The sequence below is a fragment of the Artemia sp. Qi Xiang Cuo genome, chromosome 11, assembly GCF_049724085.1.
Source record: "Artemia sp. Qi Xiang Cuo chromosome 11, ASM4972408v1, whole genome shotgun sequence".
NCBI lineage: Eukaryota > Metazoa > Arthropoda > Branchiopoda > Anostraca > Artemiidae > Artemia > Artemia sp. Qi Xiang Cuo.
In genome coordinates this window covers 29,602,408-29,629,569 of record NC_142804.1, presented here as the reverse complement: position 1 = coordinate 29,629,569, position 27,162 = coordinate 29,602,408, and the positions used below count along the sequence as shown (strand labels likewise).

Here is a 27,162-nt window from a genome sequence, read left to right as displayed (position 1 = left end):
TGAGAATCAATTTGGATTATTCTCATTACATTCCTGGTACAATATCATAGTAACAATATTTTTGGCTTTTCTTATTTATCTAACAATAAGAGCATCTCCCTCATCTTTAATCAGAAGTCAACATAATAATCCAGACCTAAAGAAGATATGATAAAATTCAACCCTTGAAGAACATCAATTTCTGAAACATAGAAAATAATGAAGTTATTCCTTAGCGAAGATGTATGCATAAACCAACCCCTAAAAGTCTGAACTTGCAGACAACCATGAAACCTAACAGCTACCATACAGACCATGGTGCTCCAACAAAACATCAGACCAAGCCTGCAGCACCAGGTGTATCAAGACACAAGACCATTGAGTAACAACATCATCAATGAACAAGAAATATGAGGAATTTTCAATGTAAGCTTTGACATTACAATTTGTGAAACATAATGCCCAAGTAAGGCTTCTACAACTTTCTAAAAACAACAAAAACCTTTGAAGAAGAAAACAAAATATTAAAGTATTTATTTGGACAATTATCTTAATTTTATAAGCTTAAAAATTTCAATTTTAGAACTAATTTAAGGTGAAAGTGGGAAAATTAAGAACTAAAAACATGTATTGGTAGTGAAAAATAATTATTTAATGAAATCTTTATGTGAAATGGGTATAATATACTCACGAAATATTGTGACGTAGGTGCAAAGACAAAGCGAACAACAGAACAAACTCAGTGAAAAATTATAACCAAAGTACACCAGAAAAGTGAACTGCAGAATGCAATGACATTAGAGAATTGTTTTTCACCAGTGATTACTTTTATGGTTTGCTCTTAATTTTGATGTTCTGTTATTTATTTTTGAATACCCTGGATAAATTGCAAAGATAATTGAATTAAAATCGTTTTTGAAATGATGAAAACACTAAGTACAACTCAAGACGAAGCAATTGAAACTTGGTATTCATAGTATGTATCTATTGTTATATTCAAGTAATATAATCTTAATCTTTGGTGTAGGAATATAAACATTGGAATGCGAAACTGTATCGTTAACATGCCCGTTGAATACTATATTAGTTCTAGGTGGAGGAACACAAAAAAATAGAATGGAAAAACATATCGTATGGTAGAAGAAGATCATTACTCATTCCATGGTGGAGCGAAACGTAGAATATAAAAATTTGAAATTATACCATATAATGTTACTATATAATATTTGAATTGGTGCAAAGAAAAACTAATTTTACAATAATGGAGATAAACAAAAGTACATATATTTATTTTTCTTTGTTCTTATTTAAATTAACTAAATTTAAAAAAAAAGTGGAGGTTAATCTCAATGATGAGAACATCATTGAACTGCAGGAAAGGCGATAAGTGATATAAAGCCTTACAATTTCCCCTACAGTTTGAAAAGTTTTGTGCTCCTTGAAAAGACAACTGTTATTTTCGTAAATCGATCTCAAAGTAGTGAAAAAGGCACTTTTTCAAAAGCTTTCGTTTTGGAAGCTAAACTTGAAATGATGAAAAATTAGGTTTTTTAAAGAATATGTTATTTCATAACTTAAACTAAAAACCAAAAATTCCAGATGCATTTTATTTGCAAGACACACCCAAGTACCTGTCAAATAACTAAGACACACCCAAGTAAATTTCAAATAATTAACTTAGAAAAAACTTAGAAAAACTAACTTAAAAATCTTTGCAAACAAGGACAAAGAAATTAAAAGAAGACAAAAAAGTAAGCTGGGAAACACTTCGTTTGGCATCCTTATTTGGATCCAGAGTAAAAAGGTCAAATAACTAGTTATATCAGGTTTGTGCGAAATATGTTCTGGGAACAAATTGACTTTAAATATAGTCTTGTTTTAGCAGCCAGACAGAACCTGTGTTATATTTGCTATATTGCCTGTCGAAATATTACTGTCTGAAAAATTATATGTAAGTACTAAAATGAAACTATTATTTATTGTATTGTCTTTGTTTGCATCACCAGATCCCAGGTACAATTCTCGTGACCTCTAGGAGCTCCCTAAAGGGAATCCATAGTATAGAAGAAAAGATTATATCGAGTGCTAGTCCCTTGGTTTTTAATGTAACATGGTGAGATAAGGTGGAATCTCTTCAGAATCCATCTATCTCAATACAATAGAGTCAAACTTTCGATTTTGACACACTTTACCTCCCAAAGCTAATCTAAAATTAATCCCATACACCCCCCTCCCGTAATACAGAGACTGCCAGATCGGCTTTATCGCTAATTAAGTCCAAATTTCTTAATAAATTACTTTTAAGAAGGACTGTAGCTGCTTTCACATCAATATTTGGATACATTAACATGACGTCAAAGCTTATTTACTTTAAGAAATTTCCACCTCTTTTTGTTTTTAACTAATTCTGAAGAGTTCTTAATATAAGAAATTTATGTAGACAAGAGTGGCTGGCATACCAACACTAATAACTTGCTTAGAACACTTGTTTCTGATTCTGTACCAGATAAAATTGGTTGTACTGGCAGATTCCGCTTATGAATCATAGGGAGCCCATATAGTTTAGGGCAGAGGGAACTGCCAGGTAATCCTTTCAAAGAAATTTGAGATGTAATCTTTCCTTTGCCTTTCAAATAGTTTAACTTGTTTTTAAGTTTATTTATATACGAGTTGGTTGGATCAATAGAAAGTTTTTTATAGGTTTTCCCAATCAATGCTTATGGATTAAATAACTTTAAAAAAATAAATTTGAAATCAAATAGTAAGTTTGAAACCAATGTTTTAACCCTTTTTAATACCCACAAATTATGAAAAGAAATTATCATTTTCCAGGGTCCAAAAAAGCCTTAAAATTGAGCTTATGACAAAAGCGATTATTATATTCAGAAAGAGTATAAAAAAGGCATCGATTGTTATATTCACTTTATTTGTAGGTTAGAAATGGGCAACTTTTTATAGGTTTTTTCATCCTGCATTAAAGTCCTTAATTTTGATTCGTTGTCCTCAGCTAAAATACAGCAGATACAACAATCTAGTTAAAATCAATACATTATTTGGTCATAGGATAGCCTTTACGTTAACATAGTATTAAACAAAATGGTAAGACAGCTAGCCTTATTCATTATGTTATTATAAATCAAAGAGTGTCAGGATCAATAAAGGGCAGTAGGGTATATATTTGGGTAGATATCGGGATGTTCCGGCCCCCCAGTTAGGGATTGGCGTCCCTGCCCCTAGCCGAGCCGAAGAAACCGGTTGGGCAGTGGCATAGCAAGTTGCTCCCGAAGAAAAAGAATATGCTAAAGAAACGTCAGTAAAAAGCCTCGGATCAAATCCCAACATGATGACGACCCATTCATGCCCCTCGAACAGATTTCTGAATGCGAATAGACCTGTACTAATCGGATTTTGGAACGTAAGGACCATGTCGGCTCTTTCAAAAACTGAAAAACTTCTACAAGGGTGTGAAAACTTTTGGCTAGACATCCTCCCAGTGACCAAAGCATGATGGAAAGGCTGGGGAGAAAAGAAGCTCAAAGTAGTAAAAAGCAACACGACTTATACAGTTCTATACAGTGGAAAAGCGGACAGACATGCAGGTGGAGTCGCAGCTATATTGAACCCAAATGCAGCAAAATCTTTCTGCTCGTGGAAACCGATTAACGAGAGAATCCTGTACACACAATATGCATCTAAAAATGCAAAGCTGTCGCTAGTCATCTGCTAGACACCAACAAATGATGCCGATGAAGCCTCTAAAGATGATTTTTATGAAACCCTCCAGTCCGTCCTAGACTTCATCCCTCTCCATGACGTCGCTTGCTTGACAGGCGACCTAAATGCGAAAGTTGGTCAGGACAGATCTTATTGCCCGGAGGTGTTGGGACATTTATCAACGGAAATGGTGCAAGGCTAGTCAGCTTTGCCATGTCGAACGACCTGTTGATAGGAGGTACCTTATTCGAGCACAAAGATATCCATAAGTATACATGGACATCCCAAAGCAAAACTGTCAAAAACCAGATTGACCACTTTCTGATCCGACGACGGTGGAGAATTAGTCTGAAAGACGTGAGGAATTACAGAAGTGCGGACGTCGGGTCGGACCATGAACTTCTTGCAGTAACACTCAAGTTGAAACTCCGCTCGAACAGATCTCGACAACCAACAAAACTACCTAGAAACTTCGAAGTGGAGAAGTTCACATGACAAGGATGTTAGGAGACAATTCAGCATTAAACTCTCGAACGGATTCGAGGCACTTGCTGATATACCAAAAGACGTAGAAGAAGGTTGGACGACTGTACAACAGAACTACACAGAAACTTCTGAAGAAGTTCTTGGCTTTAAAAAGTCAATAAAGGAACAATGGATATCCCAGAAGACATGGGACTTGATCGAAGACCGCAAGAAAATAAAACAGCACGCTCAGTAATGATCCCTCTACTGATGCCATGAAAGACATAGCGTATAGAGAAGCGGACAGAGAAGTGAAGAAAAGAGCTACATAAGACAAGTGACAGCACCTCAATGAGAAAGCAAGAATGGCAGAAGAAGCAGCCCGACGTGGTGACACGAGAGCTGTGCACCGCCTAACTAAAGAAATCGTTGGGAAGACCAACGTACAAGATGGGACAGTAAAAGAGGAAATCGGAAGACTGCTAACCGATCCAGATGACCAGAAAAACAGATGGGCGGATTACTTCGAAAGCCTTCTCAACTACCCGTCCCCTTCTGTTCTACCAGATATTCTGGACAGCCCATTTTTGGGTCTCCTCATTAATGAAGATGAGCCAACAGCGGATGAGATCCTTTCAGCCTCGAATAAGCTGAAGAATGAAAAATAACCGGTTAGTGACCATATATCTGGAGAAATGGTCAAGTCATCGATCCGCAGGTCCCTTTTGGTGTAGCTAGTCTTCCTCTGGCAAAAAGAAAATTTCCCCAAAGACTGGAGAGCAGGAACCATTATTAAATTGTTAAAAAAAAGTAGACGCGACAGTCTGTGGCAAATACAGAGGCATCAACCTCCTCTCGATACCCGGAAAATTCTTCTGCATAATCATCCTGACAAGACTTCAAGCTGCCTTAGGCCCGCATTTACGCGAGGAGCAACATGGTTTCCGACCAAAAAGATCTTGCGGCGATCTGATATTCACACTGGTTACCATGCTAGAAGAATAAAGCGAGTGGAGACAACGTCTATATCTATTGTTCCTCGACTTTGAAAAAGCTTTCAGCTCAATAGACCGTCCAATACTATGGTGGATCCTGATCTTCTACGGTATTCCTTAAAAGCTGGTTTGCCTTATCATAGCAATGTACGAATACACGGAATGCTGCATGAGAACCTCCGAAGGAAATTCAAGATATTTCAAAGTGATGACAGGTGTCAAACAAGGATGCGCATTGTCTCCATTCCTCTTTATTCTCATAGTGAACTACATATTCAGGCAAATTGATGGACACGGGATCAAAATTGCAGGCAGAATAGTCCAAGATCTTGACTTTGCAGACGATGTTAGATTGATGGAGAAAGACAAAAGCAAACTTCAAGACTTTTTATGCAAATTAGCCGAAAGAGCCGAGCAGTTTTGGTTGCATATCAACACCCCCAAAACCAAAGCGATGTCAACCACTAGCTCACCGATGAATATTCAGTTGGGGACTGAAAGCATAGAGCAAGTCACCGACTTCCGATATCTTGGTAGCACCGTCTCGTTTAGTGGCGATTCCGAGAAAGAGCTGCGAACACGAATAGCCCTGGCAAGCTCGGAATTTCAATGACTTTGACCAGTCTGGAGATCAGCAAAATACTCACTCCAGCTAAAACTTCGCCTTTTCATAAGAAACGTCCTTTCGATCTTGACGTACTCTATTTAATGTTTAAAACTCACCGCTGAGCAGGAAAAACGACTCACTGCATATGAAAACAACTGTCTTCGACTTATCCTGAACATTAACTGGAAGGATAGGATAACAAGCTTGGAAATTCGGCACTACACAAACCAGCCTGATGTCGCTGATGTAGTCAGGCGACGAAGATGGCGCTATCTTGGCCATGTTATCCGTATGCCAGAATCGAGACTACCGAATATGCTTCTCCAGTGGCAACCAGACGACACGCGTTCACTAGGAAGGCCCAAAAACACGCTGTGCAGGACATATGAGTGGGACAGGAGAGCCCTTCATGCAACCTTAATCCTGGAGTGGGAGGACATCTACGCCGCAGCTCATTTGTGGGATGATTGGAGGCTGTTAACGGACGCCCTGTCTGCCTCTGGAGGTACAGGAGGAGCTAAGGTCTAAGGTAAGGAAGTAAAACAAAGACGCAAAAAAAAGTTGCAAAGCAAGTCTTCTTGCTACTTGCTTTACATCTTTTTTGTGACTTTTTTTCCCCATTTTAGGACATCCTGGTCTTTTTTAGGCCCCAGATGGATTTTTGGAAAGAAAAACTATCATTTATTACCTGTAAAACATGACCTAAATATTTTAAATTTTTTTTCTTTATAGCTCCAGAAAGTTGAATCAACCACATTTTCCAGTCTACATTTTATTTGATTTATTTTCATATTTAGACAGGTATTCAAAACTGTCCTTAGTCAATTTTCCAGCAAATATCTTCCATAGCCCTTTTGGGCACCCAAATGTTGTAGCCTTGGTTGACCTCAGTCATTACTGTAGCTTCTGGTATCCCAATTTTGGTTCTTTAATTTATCTCCCTATAATTCCAGCCTTCTTTCTGTACAAAATCCCTGGGTCTTGGATACTGTAATTTTTAAATCCACCATCCATCCTAAATACCTGGTGGGTAGTTACCTTCTCTGTATTTCATCTTTTTAATTAATGGTTGATTCTAGGTGGTGATATTTGCTTTTAAAAGCAATAATAGTGCTTGTATATACCCTACTGCCCTGTATTGACCCTGACAGTATTTGATTTACAATAACAAAATGAATAAGGCTAGCTGTCTTACCAATTCGTTTAAAACCATGTTAACTTAAGGGCTATTCTGTGACCAAATTATGCATTGGTTTTAACTAGATTGTTGTATCTGCTGTATTTTAGCAGTTTGATTACCATTAACATTTTCCTTTCCAACACCAAATTGGTCTAAGGGTTATGTCTACTTGTACCAACCTCGGCAATGCAGTCCTGTAATTAAATTACCTTATTTCTACTTGGAATTGTTTTCATTTATTCCTGTAATTTTGTGTAAAATTCACTCAAGTAACTATTTTCTCTAGTTGCTGCTTAGGTTCTTAAGAATGAATTGGCTAAAGTAAACCATAACCAGAATAAGACGCAAAAGCCCATCAGAACAAAAAAGAAGAAATATTCATTGCAATGTCCAGCTTAAAATCCAGTGCAATGCTGTGTCACTTCATTGGCAATAATTTCCTTTGTGAGTGTCACTCATCATTGTCATCCTTCAACACTTTTGTACTAATAGATTTAGTTATCTGAAGTCCCAACATTTTGGCACAACTACCACTATCAGGCCACACTGGTAGGTTCTTCCTTCTTGGGATAACCCATAATGGGAGAACAGCTGCAGCCATTTATACCTTGCCTATCCTTGTCAGGCCATCTTGGTGAGGATATTTTCAAGTATCATCTGGTCAAAAAACAGGACCAACGTAACAATTGACCCTGCCCCAGCTCCTAAGTTTGCCGTTGTGCTAAAAAAAAAAACTGTCCTGCAAACCTGACCTCACCTAATTTTCGTAAGGACTTCGTCAATAAACTTTGCCCTGAGGCCTCAGGTGAAATAGCTGAACTTAAAAAATCGGCTTCGGAATGGAAACTTGTTGTTAAGTCAAAGCATGCAGCGAACAAAATTGCCGAGAATGCTAAAAACAGTACCTCTGGTATCTCAGTGAGTGTGAAATTCCCACTGTTTATAGGGATCCTGAAAGGCGTACCGTTCGAATACGATGAGAATCAAGTAAAATCTCTTGGATGCAATAACGAGGCGTCAGTTAAATTACAGTTAAAATCTCCTATAATAATAAAACACTTACCTAACTGGCTGATCTTCGAAAGGCAGGATCCTAGTTTCTCACACGCAGGAGTAAATGAAAATTCTGATCGGTCATTGCAGTGATCTGTCGGGAGATAGACGTTTACAATAACGTACTCTTTTAGAAGGATAGCATAAAAAAAATCACATGAATAAAAAATACTCGACCGGCACGAGGTCCTAACAAGCATCGCAATACCACCCGAGGGGCGGCCAGAATAAGACGCAAAAGCCCATGAGAACAAAAAAAGAAGAAATATTCATTGCAATGTCCAGCTTCAAATCCAGTGCAATGCTGTGTCACTTCATTGGCAATAATTTCCTTTGTGAGTGTCACTCATCATTGTCATCCTTCAACACTTTTGTACTAATAGATTTAGTTATGTGAAGTCCCAACATTTTGGCACAACTACCACTATCAGGCCACATTGGTAGGTTCTTCCTTCTTGGGATAACCCATAATGGGAGAACAGCTGCAGCCATTTATACCTTGCCTATCCTTGTCAGGCCATCTTGGTGAGGATATTTTCAAGTATCATCTGGTCAAAAAACAGGACCAACGTAACAATTGACCCTGCCCCAGCTGCTAAGTTTGCCGTTGTGCTAAAAAACTGTCCTGCAGACCTGACCTCACCTAATTCTCGTAAGGACTTTATCGATAAACTTTGCCCTGAGGCCTCAGGTGAAATAACTGAACTTAAAAAATCGGCTTCGGAATGGAAACTTGTTGTTAAGTTAAAGCATGCAGCGAACAAAATTACCGAGAATGCTAAGAACAGTACCTCTGGTATCTCAGTGAGTGTGAAATTCCCACTGTTTATAGGATCCTGAAAGGCGTACCGTTCGAATACGATGAGAATCAAGTAAAATCTCTTGGATGCAATAACGAGGCGTCAGTTAAATTACAGTTAAAATCTCCTATAATAATACAACACTTACATAACAGGCGAATCTTTGAAAGGCAAGACCCTAGTTTCTCACACGCAGAAGTAAATGAAAATTCCGATCGGTCATTGCGGTAATCTGTCGGGAGATAGACGTTTACAATAACGTACTCTTTTAGAAGGACAGCATAAAAAAAATCACATGAATCAAAAATACTTGACCGGCACGAGGTCCTAACAAGCATCGCAATACCACCCGAGGGGCGGCCACTTGAAGCGGATCGTTTAGTGGGCACCGAATAGGTAGTAAAATTATTGTCAATTTTCAGAAGGCCTAAACTATGACTCGTCAAAAAATGTTCTTGCAAGCACAATACGTCACAATTCGAAAGCAAACCTTTTATCACAGGAATTTTCGCTAAAAATCCACCATTAATATTCCACGAAAGTACAGCTTGCGTAGTATTAGACAGATTCATATCATACCGTGGGCTTTACTTGTTGACTGTTGTTATTGGGACACTTTGCACTGTAACAAGTGTGGCCGGCAACTTTACATTCTAGACAGAAAATTTTTTTCCGAACACGGTGTGGCTCTGTTAGAGGTGTGATCACATGATCCACAGCGAGAGAAGAGAGCCCAATTGAAACACTGTGAAGCCAGATGACCAGTTTTATCACACAAGAAAGAACGCTTTGGAAGATATAAAAATGCTTGTGCAGAAAGCTTTTCGTAGCCAATGTTCACAGCCTTTTCAAAAACTGATCCAGGTTTTGTTTCAACTCAAAGTAGACCTTGAACACTCGGGACTTTCTGCACTGTGAAACTTTCACGCAGTTTGGTACAAGAGATTTGACTTGATTCTCATCGTATTCGGTCAGAACGCCATTCAGGACCCCTATAAACAGTGGGAATTTCACACTCACTGGACCAACGTAACAAAAACAGGACCTGGTCAAAAAACAGGACCAACGTAACAATTGACCCTGCCCCAGCTCCTAAGTTTGCCGTTGTGCTAAAAAACTGTCCTGCAAACCTGACCTCGCCTAATTTTTGTAAGGACTTCGTCGATAAACTTTGCCCTGAGGCCTCAGGTGAAATAGCTGAACTTAAAAAATCGGCTTCGGAATGGAAACTTGTTGTTAAGTCAAAGCATGCAGCGAACAAAATTGCCGAGAATGCTAAAAACAGTACCTCTGGTATCTCAGTGAGTGTGAAATTCCCACTGTTAATAGGGATCCTGAAAGGCGTACCGATCGAATACGATGAGAATCAAGTAAAATCTCTTGTACCAAACTGCGTGAAAGTTTTACAGTGCAGAAAGTCACGAGTGTTCAAGGTCTACTTTGAGTCGAAACAAAACCTGGATCAGTTTTTGAAAAGGCTGTGAACATTGGCTACGAAAAGCTTTCTGCACAAGCATTTGTATATCTCCCAAAGCGTTGTTTCTCGTGTCATAAGACTGGGCATCTGACTTCACAGTGCTCCAATCAGGCCCTCTTCTCTCGCTGTGGATCATGCGATCACACCTCTAACAGTGCCTCTCCGTGTTCTGAAAAAAATTTTCTGTCTAGAATGTAAAGTTCCCGGCCATACTTGTTACAGTGTAAAGTGTCCTAATAATAGCAGTCAACTAGCAAAGCCCACGATATGATATGGATGTGTCTAATACTACGCAAGCTGTACTTTCGTGGAATATTAATGGTGGATTTTTAGCGAAAATTCCTGTGATAAAAGGTTTGCTTTCGAATTGTGACGTATTGTGCTTGCAAGAACATTTTTTGACGAGTCATAGTTTAGGCCTTTTGAAAATTGAAAATAATTTTGCTACCAACTTGATGCCCGCTAAACGATCCGCTTCAAGTGGCAGCCCCTCGGGTGGTATTGCGATGCTTCTTAGGACCTCGTGTCGCTCAAGTATTTTTGATTCATCTGATTTTTTCTTGCTGTCCTTCTAAAAGAGTACGTTATTGTAAACGTCTATCTCCCGACAGATTACCGCATTGACCGATTGGAATTTTCATTTACTTCTGCGTGTGAGAAACTAGGGTCTTGCTTTTCAAAGATTCGCCTGTTAGGTAAGTTTTGTATTATTATAGGAGATTTTAACTGTAATTTAACTGACGCCTCGTTATTGCGTACTTCTATTTTGTCTGGTATGTTTGACGATTGGCTTAGGATATTGCCAAAAGATCTCGATTATACTTACACACACCATTCAAGTCACGTGTCGAACCTTGACCATGCAGTTTCTTTTATAAACTTCCAAGTGTCACCTGTTCATGTCGTTACTGATTTCCAACTATCAGACCACCTTCCAATATCTGCATCTATTTATTGTCCCTCTGCTCAGTCTACTCCCACCACACAACCACATCAGCCCCATGCCCAATTTTACAGGGATTGGGAAAACATCCAAGATGATCTTTTTTCTGCAGTTACTAATTCTATCCTACTTAAAATTCATGTTCCGTTCCAGCTGCTCATGAAAAATCCACAAGTTGATGCAGATGAAATACAGGTGTTGCTAGATATCTATGTTCCACAAATTTGCCATTCTCTGCGATGCGCGGAAAAAGTCGCTATACCTCTTAAACTTTATACGTCGGGGTGTCACAAAGCATTGGTCCAGTAATCCGGGCCTAGTTGAAGCTTGGAGAAAATCGAAATTTTGGTACCATTAATGGCTCCAGTGTAACCGTCCTCGCTCTGGCTGGGTTTCTAACATTCGTCTTTCTACCAAAAGAAAGTTTGCAAGAGAACTATCTATGCAAATAAACCACATAATTGAAGAGATGTCCAACCAAGCTTCTCTTTCCCAACCTTGCTTCTGGAGAAACGTATCAAGATATCCTCCTAACGCTCGCCTATCTGCTCAAGTTATTCCTGATTCCGAATGGAATTCATACTTCTCTTCTCCCCACCAGATGCCGCCCTACAGTCCGAATATGAAGATAAGCTTGATAAATTTCTGTCTAGTTGTCCAACCGATAATTTTATTTTTTTCGGTTCATTCTGTACTGCGAGCAATCCAACGCCTAAAGCATAAGAAATCTTCTGGTATCGATAAAATGAGCGCTCTTCACATTCTGCATGGAAGCGTGCTGCTCGTAAACCATGTTACTCTTTTGATGCAGATGATTGTTACCCAAGAGTTGTACCTTTTTCTTTCTCAATCGGAGATCTCACTCCAATTCCAAAGAAAGGTAAACTCGCTACCCAGTGCTCGTCCTCCCGCCCTATAACAGTGGCTACTACCTTCTGTAAGCTTTTTGAACTTCTGTTCATTGACCATCTGAACGTGAAATGCTTTGTTCCACCTCACCAATTTGGATTCCAGCCACGTCTCGGTTGTGCCCACGCTTTGTCTGTTGTCGCGAACGCATTGATCGATGCTGATGCATCAGGTGAAACTCTCGTGTTGGCCGGGCATGATGTTCATAAAGCGTTCGACTCTCATTCACGCCGCTATGCTACTCCCTGCAGCAAAACGTGGAGTGAGCCTTTCATATATCAGAGCCCTACGAGACATGTATTATTGTCTTAAAGTTCGCCTAATTTTTCACGCATTAGCTAAAGTTGACGGCTCTCAAGTCTACACATCAGCCCCTGATATGTTTGTCAACGTTGTTGAAAGAGAAACCCATCAAGGTATTGTTTCTTCCCCTTCACTCTTCAATAATGGAGTTCTTGATGCACAGTCAGCTGTTCCCACATCTTTCATCTTTGCCGGTCTTGATTTATCTCTTGCATGTTATGCAGACGATATTCTGAATTTGAGCCGCACTATCAAGCGCATAACTGAGATTTTCGCAACGCAACAATCTGAGTATACGAAACTAGGTCTTCAGTTCAATGCTGAAAAGTCCGAAGTTGTATTCTTCAACTGGAAGCAAGCTTCGCCTAGGGATATTCCTCTCGGAAATAGTATGATTAAGCCAGTGGATCATATCACCTACCTCGGCCTTCCCATTGGTTCGTCAATAATGCACACGCGACAACTATTAATTGCTCACATTGAACGTAGAGTTGGGCTATCATATGCTTCTTTTTTAACGAATAAGTTACGCTTCAACCGCCGTCTTCTTTCGAAACTTTTTAACTCTGTCGCTCTACCACATTACCTGTACATATCGCCGTTTTGGAAAATGCTCACAAATTCTGACAAGTCAAAAATTCGATCAGTTTTCTTCCGGTTCGCAAAATATCTTTTACGCTTTCCCTCTTGGACCCGCAATTCCTATCTAATTAGAAAATTCAGCATTGCTGACCCCATTATAGCTGTGGAAAATCGAATTCGTGCTTATAATTCCCGTTTAACGACGTTGAACCATCCTTGGTCGTCAGTACTGGGCCAGTAGTTAAGATGTATTTTTTGTATGTGTGTGTTTTTTTTTGTTTTTTTTAAGTGTTTGTTTTCGCGCTTAGTGTAATTGTTGCAGTTTTTGAAACTGATTGATGATTTAGTCTCTTTTCGTATGAGTCCAACTTAAGTGACGCTGGTTATTCTCAATTTTGGTGTCAATTTTTCTATGATAATATATTGCGTATATTACAAATAATTTAATTGTTTATTGATTATCGGTTCTTTTAAGTATATTGCTTTAAGTAAAGATGTAAAAGGATCCGCGATTGAGTAATTTCCTTGTTTCTGATATTTATGTATATCGGAGTAAATGAATCATTTTGTTGAGAATGACCTGAGTTCAAGACCAGCGGGCGAAAGTGTCGTTTAATTGTTTTTACCGTTTCTTGTCATATTTACAAAAGTTGATATGATTATCTAAAGTATATTTTTAATTCACTGATTATTATTTGGATTATTTTTTATTTTTTGATTTTACCAATTGCGGCTTGATGCAATGACGTTCATATTGCTTATGTTTGTTCAGTATTTAGGAGCCTAAAAAAAGAAACATGTTACGTACCTGCAGAGCAGTGTATAATTGAGTTTTTCTTTCTCATTTTGTAATTGGTTCTATGAGCTGATTAAGATCTTAGCTCCAGTGTTCGTCACTAAAAACCACATGTATAACTGCTAAGTTTATGTGTATTTCTTTTTTTTTGCTTATTGCTCCGTCTTTTCGTTTTTTTGTATGACTGGTTTTCCAATAAATAATAATAATAATAATAGAGTTCAGCACCACCTGTAGGGATTGTAAATTTTATCGTTTTATTTTATTCTTAAAACCAAGATAGATTTCCACCTTTTTGCTTACCGGTCCTAAATAATTTGTCTCATTTTTGATTCAGTGACACATATTCAGCAATACTTTGCAATCTTATATAGTCTATACAGGAATATTGTTAAAGTCAAAATATCAGACTATCAGCAGAATATTTTGCTCCTTTGTAAAATTTTAGTTTTCTTAAGGAATGTCCTTTAAGCCTATATTTGAGGGGGGTCCTCCTGTACACCTCCTGCTCCTTATAGGTATGATGTTGATTACAATTTTCATTTCAGTGCGCTTATGTTCCTCTGACACATGCAGTTCAAGGATCTGGAGGCTCAAATATCACTTTGAATTCTAAATATCCATGGACTTTCAGGTGGAGATCAAGTGGGGGGAAAAATGAATGGGCACCCTACCAAAGTGTTAATGATCAGTAAGTAAAGTAGCCAGTATTCTTTTAGTTTACTCTGTGCATGGGCTTATTCCCTTGGATTTATCTTACCTGGGAAAATTTTGAATAATTTTGTTCTATTTTTTTTTAGATTCACTATTTGATGAGTTCTTTTTAATCTATTTGTGTTTTTGCGTTTGTAACAGAACTGTCAGAAAGTGCCAAACAGAGGAGGTGCAACCGAAACTGCTCTTGATTATTGAAACTACTTTCCACAAAATAAGAATGAGCTTTTTGGGGACTCAAGGGTGAAGCAAAACTGTTTCAAGTGGATCCTGGTTATAAGCGACTATGCAACTAGGTATCTGGAGGCGATACCACTTTGCTCAACTGATTTACAGAAAATGGGTGATTGATTAATCAAGTTTCTCTCCTGAGTGGGGATAGTTTCAGAGAATATGACTGTTAACGGAAGTAACCTTATCTCCCAAGTGATGCTGAAACTGCATGGGTCTCTTGGCCTTAAACCGTTTCGCACACGTATTTAACTACTGGAGATGGATGGATGGATGGGCTGAGAGGTTATATGGAACCTTTGTGCAAATGGTAAGGAAATTCGTCAGAGATGAGCCAAAGAAGTGGGGTAAGTATAGGGAGATTAACAGGCTTCGATGAGTTTCTCGCCATTTGAAGTGATCTACAGGCATCGCGTCAGAGATCACTATATGTGTTGCCAGAAGAGTGGGAGGAGGAGAAGAAAGGTGCATCTGATTTGGTTGTTAGTCACCTAGTCAACATGTGGGAACGATTTAGTAAATAGACTAAGATTACACTACAAACCTTATTGTCAAGTCAGGAGCAACAGAAGCCCTGGTACAACCATAACCGGAAGTCGAGAGAGTTTAAAGTAGGAAGGAAGTACTGCTACTCTTTTCGTGTGGAAGCAACAGACTCTATGTACAGTGGCAAAGCCAATACAAAATCCTGAAGAAAGCCGGGAGTGTTGATTATGTGGTTGAATTTTCTGAGGCGAAAAAAGAAGTCGAAACTTCTCCATGTTAACTTTCTTGGAAAATACCTCAAGGCAAATCCAAACTAAATTTATTTATTCAAATGAGAAACTACGCGGACACACATTTATTAGAAATGACGGACTATAAAGAGAAAAGGATGGAGTTTTGAGAAAGTCATCCAGACATTCATCAATAGAACTTTGTCTCATGGTCGGAAAAAAGGAATTGGCAATGGTTTTAAGAAGATACAGGCCAACCCTCTCGGAGAGACCTTGGAAAACTGATCTCGTGATGCAGGAGACCAATACTTTTAATAACCCAATGGTACAACCCTACTGAGTCCCGGCAGTAAAACAGCAGCTGGTAAAAACTAATGCGGCAAAGATGGCGGAAGATGGGCTTTTAAGACCATCAGAGAGCGATTATACATCACGGATGGCACGATATGGTTTTGGGCTTACTATTGGGAACATGGTAAAATTTCAAGAGAGAATTTTTACCATCACCTCTCACGGAGGAGATCCTTGAGATAATGGTAACGGCCAAGTTTATCAGCAAGTTTGACTTGACTCAAGGATACTGACTAATCAAAATACATCTTAGCAGTGTACACAAGACAGCAATTATGACGTCAATGGTCTGTACAAATTTTCTCGTAATGCTATTTGAGATTCAAGCAGCAAATCGACGATTCCAGAAGCTCATGGATCATGGCCTGAAAAGATTTAAGTTGTGTTACTGCTAAATCGATGATATCGTCATCTTCAGTGACATTTTGAAGATCACCGGCAATGTATTGAAATTGTGCTGGAGAAATTGGAACCAGCAGGGTTGACAGCCAATCTAAGAAAGTATAGGTTCGGCAATACAGAAGCAGAGTGCTTGGGGCACACAGTCGGAGTTGGAGTTGTTAAACCATTGACAAGCAAGGTTCAGAGAATCATCAGTTATCAAGACTCATTTCGAAAAAAAAGATATGCAAGTATTTATGGGAATTGTTGGATACTGTGGCCACTTTATCCAGAACTTTTCAGCTTTGGTGGAACCACTCCGTCAGATAACGACTAAGAAAGCACCAGAAATTGCCCAATAGAGTTCTAATGCTAAACGGGCATTCGGGTCCCTGAAGAAGGCATTATGCTCAGCTCCGGTTTTACCCTATCATACTAGAAATCCAAGTTTCAACGAACCCTATCATACTACAAACAGATGGGAACGGCAAAGGACGGGTGGTAGCTATTACTCAGCAAGTTGACGGGGAGGACCACCCTATCGCTTCATCAGCAGGAAATAGACACCAGCTGAGAGTAGGTTTATAGCAGTCAGCCGACCATGGTCCTTTACAGTGGCTTCATGCGATGTCGAATCAGAATTATAGATTAGCTCGGTGGACTCTCAGCCTACAAGCACACGATTTCACAAATAGTAGCCGTCCAGTGGTCGCAAACGCTATTGCTGATCCTTTGTCAAGGTATCAGGAATAGGTAACCCTCTTCGCTCTTCTAATATTGTAAGTAAACTTTCTGTTGCAGGATCCAAAACGAAACGCCTTCGCGGAGATCTACCGAAGCACTGTATGGGCTCACTGTATGGGTTGCAAATACTTGACAACACACTGCAGTACTATGAAGAAATGATGGCGTTTAAATTCACAGATCCACAGGTGTTAAATTCACAGTGCAAAATATACATGGGATGATCAGGAAATCTTAAGGATGTTCTTCAGTAATCAACTTCTCCCAACCGTCATACCGATTGAAATTCTCCGTCAGTGCAAAATCATGGAGTGGCACATCGGACAAGACGATGTTCTCAGTTATGATAAAGAGGTCGCTAATCATGTTTTGCCTGAATACTGTTGGCCTGGCTTATTTATCGGCGTCATAGACGATGAAAAGAATTGTTACCATTGTGAGGCAGCCCAGTTGATCAAAATCAGCCAGTAGTTAGATGGGTGTTATAGAGTCAATCCAACGTGGCGTCCCTTTTGTAAATAGCGGTCAAAGGGGACGTTGACCCAGAATTTCACGTTGTAACTCACGAACCAATGCTGAAGGGGGAGTGAGTGTGATGTTTTTCGATTAATTTTTGTTAATTTCATTTAACGGTATTTTCTCGGCTCGTAGTTCATCAGCTTTTAGTTTGAAAATGATCATTTACCTGGTTTGGCCAAGAGCCGAGATGAGGGCTATTTTTATTTAGAATAAATCTTTAGATGTGAACTTACTTCTCCTTGGCATTAACGTTTCTGCTAAAATCTCTGAGCTTCGTGAATTTAATTTTCGAAAAGGACTTACAATTTTAGACTGATTTTGGACCTATGCTTTGATTTCTTGTTGCTGTGGCAAAAGTTGCCACAATGCTCTAATGACAAAGAAATCCAGACATCCTCTCGTTTATAGAGCTGCGACATCTGCAATCCCTCAATATCTAGAGGAAACTGTCTGAAACATACCTCCCCCCTTAAAGGTGGACCTTTGTCAACCTATGCGGTATGGTTGACCTTTGCTCACTCCTCAAACCGCTAATGGTTCTGACATTTTGCTTCGAACTGCAATCAAGAAGATTGACTCCTCTGACTTTTTAGAAATAACGTTCCAGTGTTGCCTAAAGTAAAGAGCCATGTGTGTTCAATATATTACTAATTCAAAACAACAAGTTTTTTCTGGTAAGTTTTTAAATTCTCTAAGAAACACAACCAAGATTAGTTTTCAGTATAGGGCTTGTTCTTTAGACGCTCCCAAAGCAAGGAAAACATCACGGGATATTGCGATTCCTGTCCAAATGCGCCCTCTCAGAATATTCTATGACTATGATTCGATATGATCACCCCTGGGACAAAAAGAAAATTGAATAACAATTTCATCTTAAGGGGTTTTAGATCTTTTAAAATTCTGTAAAATCCGTTTCAATAATTACAAATTAATACTTAGTTCAATCTAAACAATAATTATTATTTCTGAATCAGCATCTATCGGAAAATGTCGCTCATTAGACTGTTTTTTTTAGAAAATGTGTGTTTAAGGTTTTGCTTAAATATGGGCCACCAATGGTTCTTCACTAGGTAGCAGCTACTACTGCAACCATGATTTGTTATTTTCTCTTTTTTCGTGGCCGCTTTGTAGAGATGGGGTAGTCCTAGAAATGTACGGGGGGCTCATTCGAGACGAACTTGAAGGTTCTAGTGCCTTTTTCAAAAGTCGAAAGGGATTCGAGGACAACCAGCTGTCCTCCCGTGCCCGTTTTCGCTACTCGGTTCTTTTTACCTCCCATGATTTGAGATGAAGATTTTAAGATGGCCTCCAAAACGGAGCCTGAAAAAGGGCCAAAAAACTTTTTTCTTTTCCATTGGCTTAAATCTTGTATCCTTAAGTCCCTTGGCTAAGGAGACTCCAGTGCAGAAAGAAAAAATGGAAAAAAGTACTGGCTCTGCCAAAAATGGGGCCTGATAAAAATCTGAAAAACTTTTTCTTCTGAACTGCTGGAAACTTAAACCATAAATCCCTTGGCCAAGGGTGCTCTTATATACGAAATAAATTTTAATTTTTGGGCATGGGCCTCCCAAAAAATATGGCCTCGGAAAGGTGAGTTGTTAGTAGTAGCAGCTAATGGTAATAATGATAAACTTGCGATTGCTGCTTCGACTTCCTAGAATTGCGGTTGAGCCTACATGAGACTTCAAATACTTGCAACTGGAACTGTGACTACTTTTAACAGCAACTATGACAACTTGTAAATAGTACTGCTGTAGCTGCTACTATTACTAATGCTATTAAATGGAATCAAACAGTTTAAGCGCATCCAGGTTGTCAAAATTACAAATTTGCAATGTATTAGGAATGACGCAAGAATAGGTTTGAAACTTAATGCTAAAAAGACTAAGTTACTAAGGGTAGGAATAAGTGAATGTGAAGAGGCGATGTTGGGTAACGTCAAGATCGATGAAGTAGACAGTTTCACTTACCTAGAAAGTATTATTAGTGAAAAACGGTGGGTGCAGAAAAGATGATAAAAGTAGAATAGCCAAGGCCCAGGGTGTTTTTCTTTGTTGAAAAAAGTTCAGAAGAATAGGAAGATAAGTCTGCGCGCCAAGATTAGAATGTTTGAAGCACAGTTTATATAATTAGCAGTATGATCTTTCCCTATCTCACCCATTATAAAAACCCGGACCGAGGTGCAAGTGCTCCAGAGAACCTGTAAACATAAGCGACATTAGATCTTTTCACGGGTAGACAAGTCAGATCTCTCTTGAACGCGAAACTTGGCTTCAACGTTGGAACACTAATTTTGAAGAAACTAATTTTAAATTAATTTATTCCAATACATACATGAACCTCGGTAATTAGTAGTGCAATGTTATTATTAGATGTTTTTAGGAATTAAAAATAGGTTTCGAAGTCTCAAGTTGGTTTCAAAGGCATTTTGAGAAAGTTTCTGCCAAAATACGTGTTCCAGGGTAATTGGACCGCTGATGGCAGATCAACCTGTTTGTACGCGCCGATATAAATATATATATATATATATATATATATATATATATATATATATATATATATATATATATATATATATATATATATATATATATATATATATATATATATATATATATATATATATATATATATATATATATATATATATATATATATATATATATATATATATATATATATATATAATTATTAGTTCAGATGTTTATAGGAATTACAAGTAGGTTTCGAAGTCGTTAGAACCCAAGACCTAAAATTGGTCTCAATCAGGAACCCTTATCGCTATCTAAATTCACAAAGTGCAAAGATTTTCGAACAGAGGTGTTTATTCTTTAAAGTTTAGGAAAGGTCCGCCCATTTCATACGAAAACATTGATTGAAAAGGAAACTAGTCTTATCTCGGTGCTCCGCCAAAACAGGTAACTAGACTTTTAAAGTATCACAGGAACTACAATCTGAGAAAATAAATATCACGACGTGAAAAAAAAATGATAAACCATTCAGATGCGGAACCAGAGGGGGGGGGCGAGGTGTACCCCCTAAAGTAGTCTAAAGTTGTTTAATTTACCTAACTACCGCAAGTTTGCATTAATTAAACTTGCTCCTAACGTAAGTTTATCGAATCGACCTATTTTGCGCCCCCCTAGAAAATCCTGGATCCGCCCCTGAAACCATCACACCTATTCCACCAGTTATTAGAAGAAAAAAAATTCCTTATTTTCACAAATTTCACCAACCCCCGCCCCTTTTTTATAAAATCCTACATAGGCCCATCAGTGGAGTCCACTATATATAGATAATAGACTGTCATAATTTGTTCGAATACTAGATCATACCTGTGAGATGGGAAAGTTGTAAACCACTCGGATAGCTTACAAATTGTTTTTCTGGTCTCGCAATTTCGAGTAATGTACTTTCTAACCAATACTCATTAACTAAGGACAGCAGGCTGATCAATAAGTGCACAAAGGAGTGGGAGGAGCTTTTTGTTCGCACCGAGAATGAAGAGCCAGAAATCATCTGCGGTAAACTTACTGCTAATTATATAAACTGTGGTTTGAAGATACAGCGATGGCAGTGGTCAGATATGGTTCTGAAGCGTAGGTGTTCCGAAAAACGGAGGAGGATTTGCTAGGTGTTTTTCAGAGAAATTGCCTACAGAATATTTTGAATACCCGACTGACTGACCGTATCTCAAGCACTAAGCTCTACCAAAAATGTGCGTCAATCCGGCTTTGTAGTTCTGTAATGAGAGACATGTTGAGATGGCTAGGACAAATTCTGTGGATGAAGTATGATACGTTGCCCATGATTGTCCCTGTCGGGCAACCTTGTAGGGCCAAACGAAAGGCAGGTCGCCCCTAAATGGGGTTGTAGGATGTCGTAAGCAAAAATTAAAAGAAATGGAAACTTCTTAGGAGGGTGTAAAGACGGAGGATTTGAATAGATTGGTATGGAGGAGGAGCAAGCCTAGCTGTGTTGGCCTCAGGCGGATTGGTGCTGCAGTGAGTTGCTAGCAGAAGTATTAATAGTAGTATCTGCATTGTCTTATGAACGACTTTGGAGACTAAGTTGAAACTTTTGGTTGTGGGAGGGCAAATAGACGTTGAATTTCAAATTGGCCGGAGAGGGAGGAAGTAAATTGACAGAAACAGGATACAAGTTATCAAAATGGCGTATAAGCGATATTTCATGGATGACTTTGATGAGTTAGATAAAAAGCCGAGACAGATAGTCTGAGTGAGAGGCAAAGTTGGTACAATCCTTCTTTGGAATTGTATAAAAATGATGTCATTTCACTTGTTGATAGATAGTCTATCATACATCCATCTATCCTTGTGCAGAACTAGGGTAAATAGTCATGGAATTAGGGTAATTCAAATAGTCAATGAATATCTATATGCCGTTTGCAGGCTATTGGAGACCCCAAATAAAAAGTTTTCCAAGATCGGGCTTGAGGAGGTAAATCTGCGGAAGAAGTTGACAATTATAGTGCCATTACCTTAGGAACAGAGGGTTATGCCCGGCCTGTCGTCCGAGGGAGGGATGTATATGCTAAACAATCCACCATATAAAGGGAAATCATTAGTGGTTTCTGGTACATTTAGTGATAAGACCCTTGTAGCGCTTTTAAAGAAGAAATGTTTTCGTCTTATCGAATTTATATTTGAGAGTAATGAAGAATGGGGCTCTGAGGCATGGGACAGTACCAGCCGCTAGGAGGGATTGGCTCCACTTGACTCTTTTCCTCCACCGGAGGAAATAAATCCACATCAGACTCTAAACTAAACAAGCTCCGTGGCATAATTTACATAACATTGATAACCAGTACCAAATGTCTCGAAAATAAATGGGGCAAAGGGGTATGGGGTACCGTTGCGGGCGAACACGCAGCAAGGACAGCTATGGCCCAAACCAAGGGATAGGACAATAGGGAATGCTTTTCGATATCCAGAGAGTAAAAATTGAGTAAATGGCTAAAAAAGGACAGGTCTGGAGGAACAGGTACTAATTGGTAATGGGAGAGGGTATACTCTAGGGATCGTAGTTAAGAAAGACCAAGCCTTGGCATATAACCAATTCTGACCATGAATCCCCACGATTAATTATTAGCTGAGGGGACTGACTATCAACTCTGGCCTCCAAAAGAGACTCCCCCATCCTCCAAGGTCAATTGTCCCAGGAAGTTTATCCAATCTAGCAATATTTTCGACACCACCCGACTTCTCCAATACCCAGAAGAATCCTTTTCGTTTTGCTTCACATCCTCCTCCTCCTTAGGCTTGTCACGCTTGGGCTGACAAAAATCCTTCCCGCAAAATACTACTGCCTGCCATTGTAGATCGAATTTTCAAACTATGCCTCTTTTTTGCATCTCTTTTTTCTTTCTTGCATTTCATTAGTTTCGTTTTGAACAATAGCGTCTGACATTCCAGACTAGATTTTAAAATAATACTCTCTTTCCGCAACTCCTTTTCCTTGTTTAAGTTTTTTTTTTTCACCCTCGCCGTGGAAATAAATAAGTCCTCATTAAATGGGAGCTTACCACACATACTGAGATCAGGCTTCTCGAACTTTTCAACAGAAAGCACGTACTCAAAGCTTATTTTCAACATGGACTGGCCCACTTCGTACCTCGTCTTGGTGCCTCATTATTGCTGCCTTATCTGGGTACAATAAGATGTGAAGTTTGTCACTTTCTGATATGAGATGACAAGTAAAAACCACGAATTATATAATGATTTTCGTTCCAAACTACAATACGAGTTGTTTCATTTCTTAGACAGGGTGGCCTGGCCTCTCTTGTCTCTCCGTATCGGCAACGGGTTGCCGTGTCTACCCCCATTGTCATAGAAGTCGTTTATGTTTTCTCCCTTAAGATTGGTGAACTAGCCTTTCTAGTCTCCCCAGTTTCCTGCGGTTTGCCACGCCCACCTCTATTGTCATGGAAGTCAAACTCCTGGTATCTCCGAAGTCTCTCCTTCCGAGAAAGTTTTCTGCAAGACTAGGCACTAGGCCTACTCTTACTGTATTTTTCCCCTTTTTTTGTAGAACCCTCTTTCCTTGCAATTTTTGTTCTAACCCAAGCTGACTGGCATGTATGTTTATCTCCATAATAACATAGTGTCGTGACCGCATCTGAATAGCCAACGTCAGCTCTGTTAGTCAATTTACTTCGTATGTATGTATAATCGCTACAAGAATCAATAGTCATTTCCCGTAATTGTCCTTTTATTTGCAGAACCGGTGTGGTAGACGCGGCATCACATTATAATTTAGGGCCTGGGCTTTCCCCTCCAATAAGTGGTGACACCCGTATATTACCACGCCAGTGGCGTTGTGGCCTACCGGTATAGCACTGGTGGCTAAAACACCACGAACACTATGAACAACCATTTAAATTTCCTCCATTCAATAAAAACTTATAACTTAACTCTCAATCACACCTTAACATTCTCCATCACAGCTCATCAGAAACGGCTATAACTTTATTTTCTCACCCTATATAATTATCTAAACATAACATTTCGACGGGGCATGAAACTCCTTCGTTTCCTCCATTGACTTCAATTCATCTAGAAGGTCACTCCGTATTTCAGTTCAAGTGTGATGGATTTATAATGAGGATCTCATCATCAGATCCTTTGGTCTTATTAATTTTGTTAAATGCCATGTACCATACCGTTGAGTACTTGCATTAAAATAACTTGAAAAACAAGCCGGAAGAGTGCCAATTGTAAACTTAAACATCTATAAACTCCTATAGAATTTAAAAGTTGCATCAAAAGGCGAAATATTAACACTTTTATTATCATCCCTTACAGATTCTATTGTCTTTTGTTGCACAATGCTCACATAGTTTTATTAGTCAGTAATACTACTAAAAGTACATAGATAAATTATTCGTATGTAGATTAAAAAACAAATGATAATTAAATTTAAAAAAGATAGACTTTTAAAGACATAGTGAAGAGCGATATTAAAAAATATACTGCGCTCAAGTTAAATTAAAAGCAACTAGACGTACGTTGCTTAGGCAACGTGAAGCGTTTCAGCAACCCTTAATCGGCGAAGCCCACAAAAATGTTGTGGGAGCAACACTTTGGTCAAGAATCTGACAGAGGGATTTAAAAATATTATGTTGACTTAGCAGCCAGTTGAACCTTAAATGTAACTTGTACCTAAACATAACTTTTCAAGTGTATTATATTGTCTCAGACTTTTAGTCCGAGTTATTGTTTCAGTGTGCACATTAAACTTCATACTATTACAGATAGTATGAAGACTTTCTTTCATAATCATACTACTATAAATAGACACTGTTAAAAATAAAAGAAAGGTACTGTAGTTAGTAAAAGTACATAACCCCTCGTCCATATAGATGACCGTGCTCTAATAATCTATTCCTTCTTTCACGCCCCTCTCCGTAACGGGCATGAAACTGAATTTTTCGTACCCTCAAATGCATTAGAAGCAAATAATGTTTTGTCTCAAAATGTGAACCAGGTTTTTGTTTGCAAATGTATACTGCGACATTGAAGTTGTCAACCCCCCAAAAAATTTTTAAATGTTGTATTGCATGAACGAGTTTTTTAAGGAAGAAATTGGTTGTACAGATCTAGATCAGCTCATCAAGGACTATTAATCAGCGTTGAAAAAAGAAATTTGCCTTGGTTCAAAGGTGGATTTCTTATCCCGGTCCAATTTTCTAATATCCCTTCTTATAAAGCAGCCCAGGTAAAGCTTGAATTTTTGGCTATTGGGCCAGATAACCGTCGCACATATTAAGCACTTTCCAATTTAGTCCAGCTTCGATATGAAACTGATACCTTCCTGCTTGCGTCTTAGAACGATGCTTTCCAGTCTAAAGTAGAAATATGTCTCGATGGAACGAGAGTTTCGCTGCATAACTTCAGATAGTCCTCTCCGACATACTTTTAAACTTACCTTCAACTCACACACTGTAAGCTCTAGCTCAATCAAACAGTTCGTGGTAACGATCTGTAAGTAAGGAGCGACCCGGCTCAATAGTAACCGAAATTCTAAAAACCGGAATTTTGATACCAATAGATACAATAAAAGAATCAGATTTTAATGCTTATTTCAAATATATAAGTTTCATCAAGTTTAGTCCTACCCATCAAAAGTTACGCGCCTGAGAAAATTTGGCTGATTTTTGAAAAAAGGAGGAAAGACCCCCTAAAAGCTATAGAACCTTAATGAAAATCATACCATCAGATTCGGCGTATCAGAGAACCTTACTGTAGAGGTTTCAAGCACCTATCTACAAAAGTGTGGAATTTTCCATTTTTTGCCACAAGAAAGATCACGGATGCGTGTTCATTTGTTTTTTGTTTTTTTTTTCCAGGGGTGATCGTATCGACCCAGTGGTCCTAGAACATCTTAGGAGGGCGCACTGGAATGGAAATTAAAAGTTCTAGTGCCCTTTTTTAGTGACTAAAAAAATCGAGGGCAACTAGGCCCCCTCCCACGCTCATTTTTTTCCCAAAGTTACCCGATCAAAATTTTTAGATAGCCATTTTGTTCAGCAAGTTCGAAAATATTATAAGTATGTCTTTTTTTTTGCCAGAAGAAAGATCACGGATGCGGGTTTATTTGTTTTTTTTTGTTTTTTTTTTCAGGGGTGATCGTATCGACCCAGTGGTCCTAGAACATCGTGGGAGGGCGCATTGGAATGGAAATTAAAAGTTCTAGTGCCCTTTTTTAGTGACTAAAAAAATCGAGGGCAACTAGGCCCCCTCCCACGCTCATTTTTTTCCCAAAGTTACCCGATCAAAATTTTTAGATAGCCATTTTGTTCAGCAAGTTCGAAAATATTATAAGTATGTCTTTTAGGATGACTTAATCCCCCGAAGTCCCCTGGGGGAGGGCTGAAAGTTATGAACTTTACCCAATGTTAACATATAGTATTGTTTATTGGAAAGTATACAGACGGTTTCAGGGGTTTTTTTTCTGGTAGTGGGGGGGTCGGGGGTTATGTGGGACGATCTTTCCATGAACGAAGTTTTCATGGGGGAAGGGATATTGCTATGAAGGGGACCTTGGATTTCCCAGCATTATTTAAAAAAAGACCAGAAATTAAATATAAAAAAAACAAGTTTTTCAACTGTAACAGAAGCTACATCAAAACTTTAAACGAACAGAAAATATTTCTTATATGATTGGGCTCGCCCCTTTGTCAATACCTCAAAGATTTTTTAGTATTATCATTAGAGCTACTTATTCTAATTAACAGCCTTTGTGATTAAGCGGTCATTTTTAAAGAATTTGAACAAAATTCGAACTTTAGCTTAAAGAGCAAGGTATTAACTAGGGGGTGTACCCTCTAATATACGTATTAAAAATATATGAATATAGAAGTTCGTTACGTAAGTTAATTCGTAAGTTACGTATATTTATTACTAATAAAAACGTTCGTAAATAAAATTAAACAAGTTTCGAAAAAGCCATTTAACCAAATAAAAGTAAATTAATGTCCAAATTTTATTTTAATTATTCATGAACGGTGAGCCAAGATCAAAACCTGCATTAATTCAAAAACGTTCAAAAATTAAATAAGAAAAAACAAGTTTTTTAACTCAAAGTAAGGAACGACGTTAAAACTTAAAACAAACAGAAATTATTCCGTATATGAATGGGGCTGTCCCCTCCTCGACGCCTCGCTCTTTACGCTAAAGTTTTT

General features: G+C 38.5%; 1 protein-coding gene across 1 annotated transcript in view; it reads left to right on the top strand.

The window, feature by feature from the left end:
• Positions 1–27,162, top strand: part of Hgsnat (Heparan-alpha-glucosaminide N-acetyltransferase) — a 183,066-nt gene that overhangs the window by 110,059 nt on the left and 45,845 nt on the right. Inside the window, exon 2 of the mRNA XM_089096670.1 lies at positions 14,352–14,494. Within this exon, the coding sequence (XP_088952796.1) occupies positions 14,352–14,494 (143 nt within the window). The remainder of the gene's footprint in view (positions 1–14,351; positions 14,495–27,162) is intronic.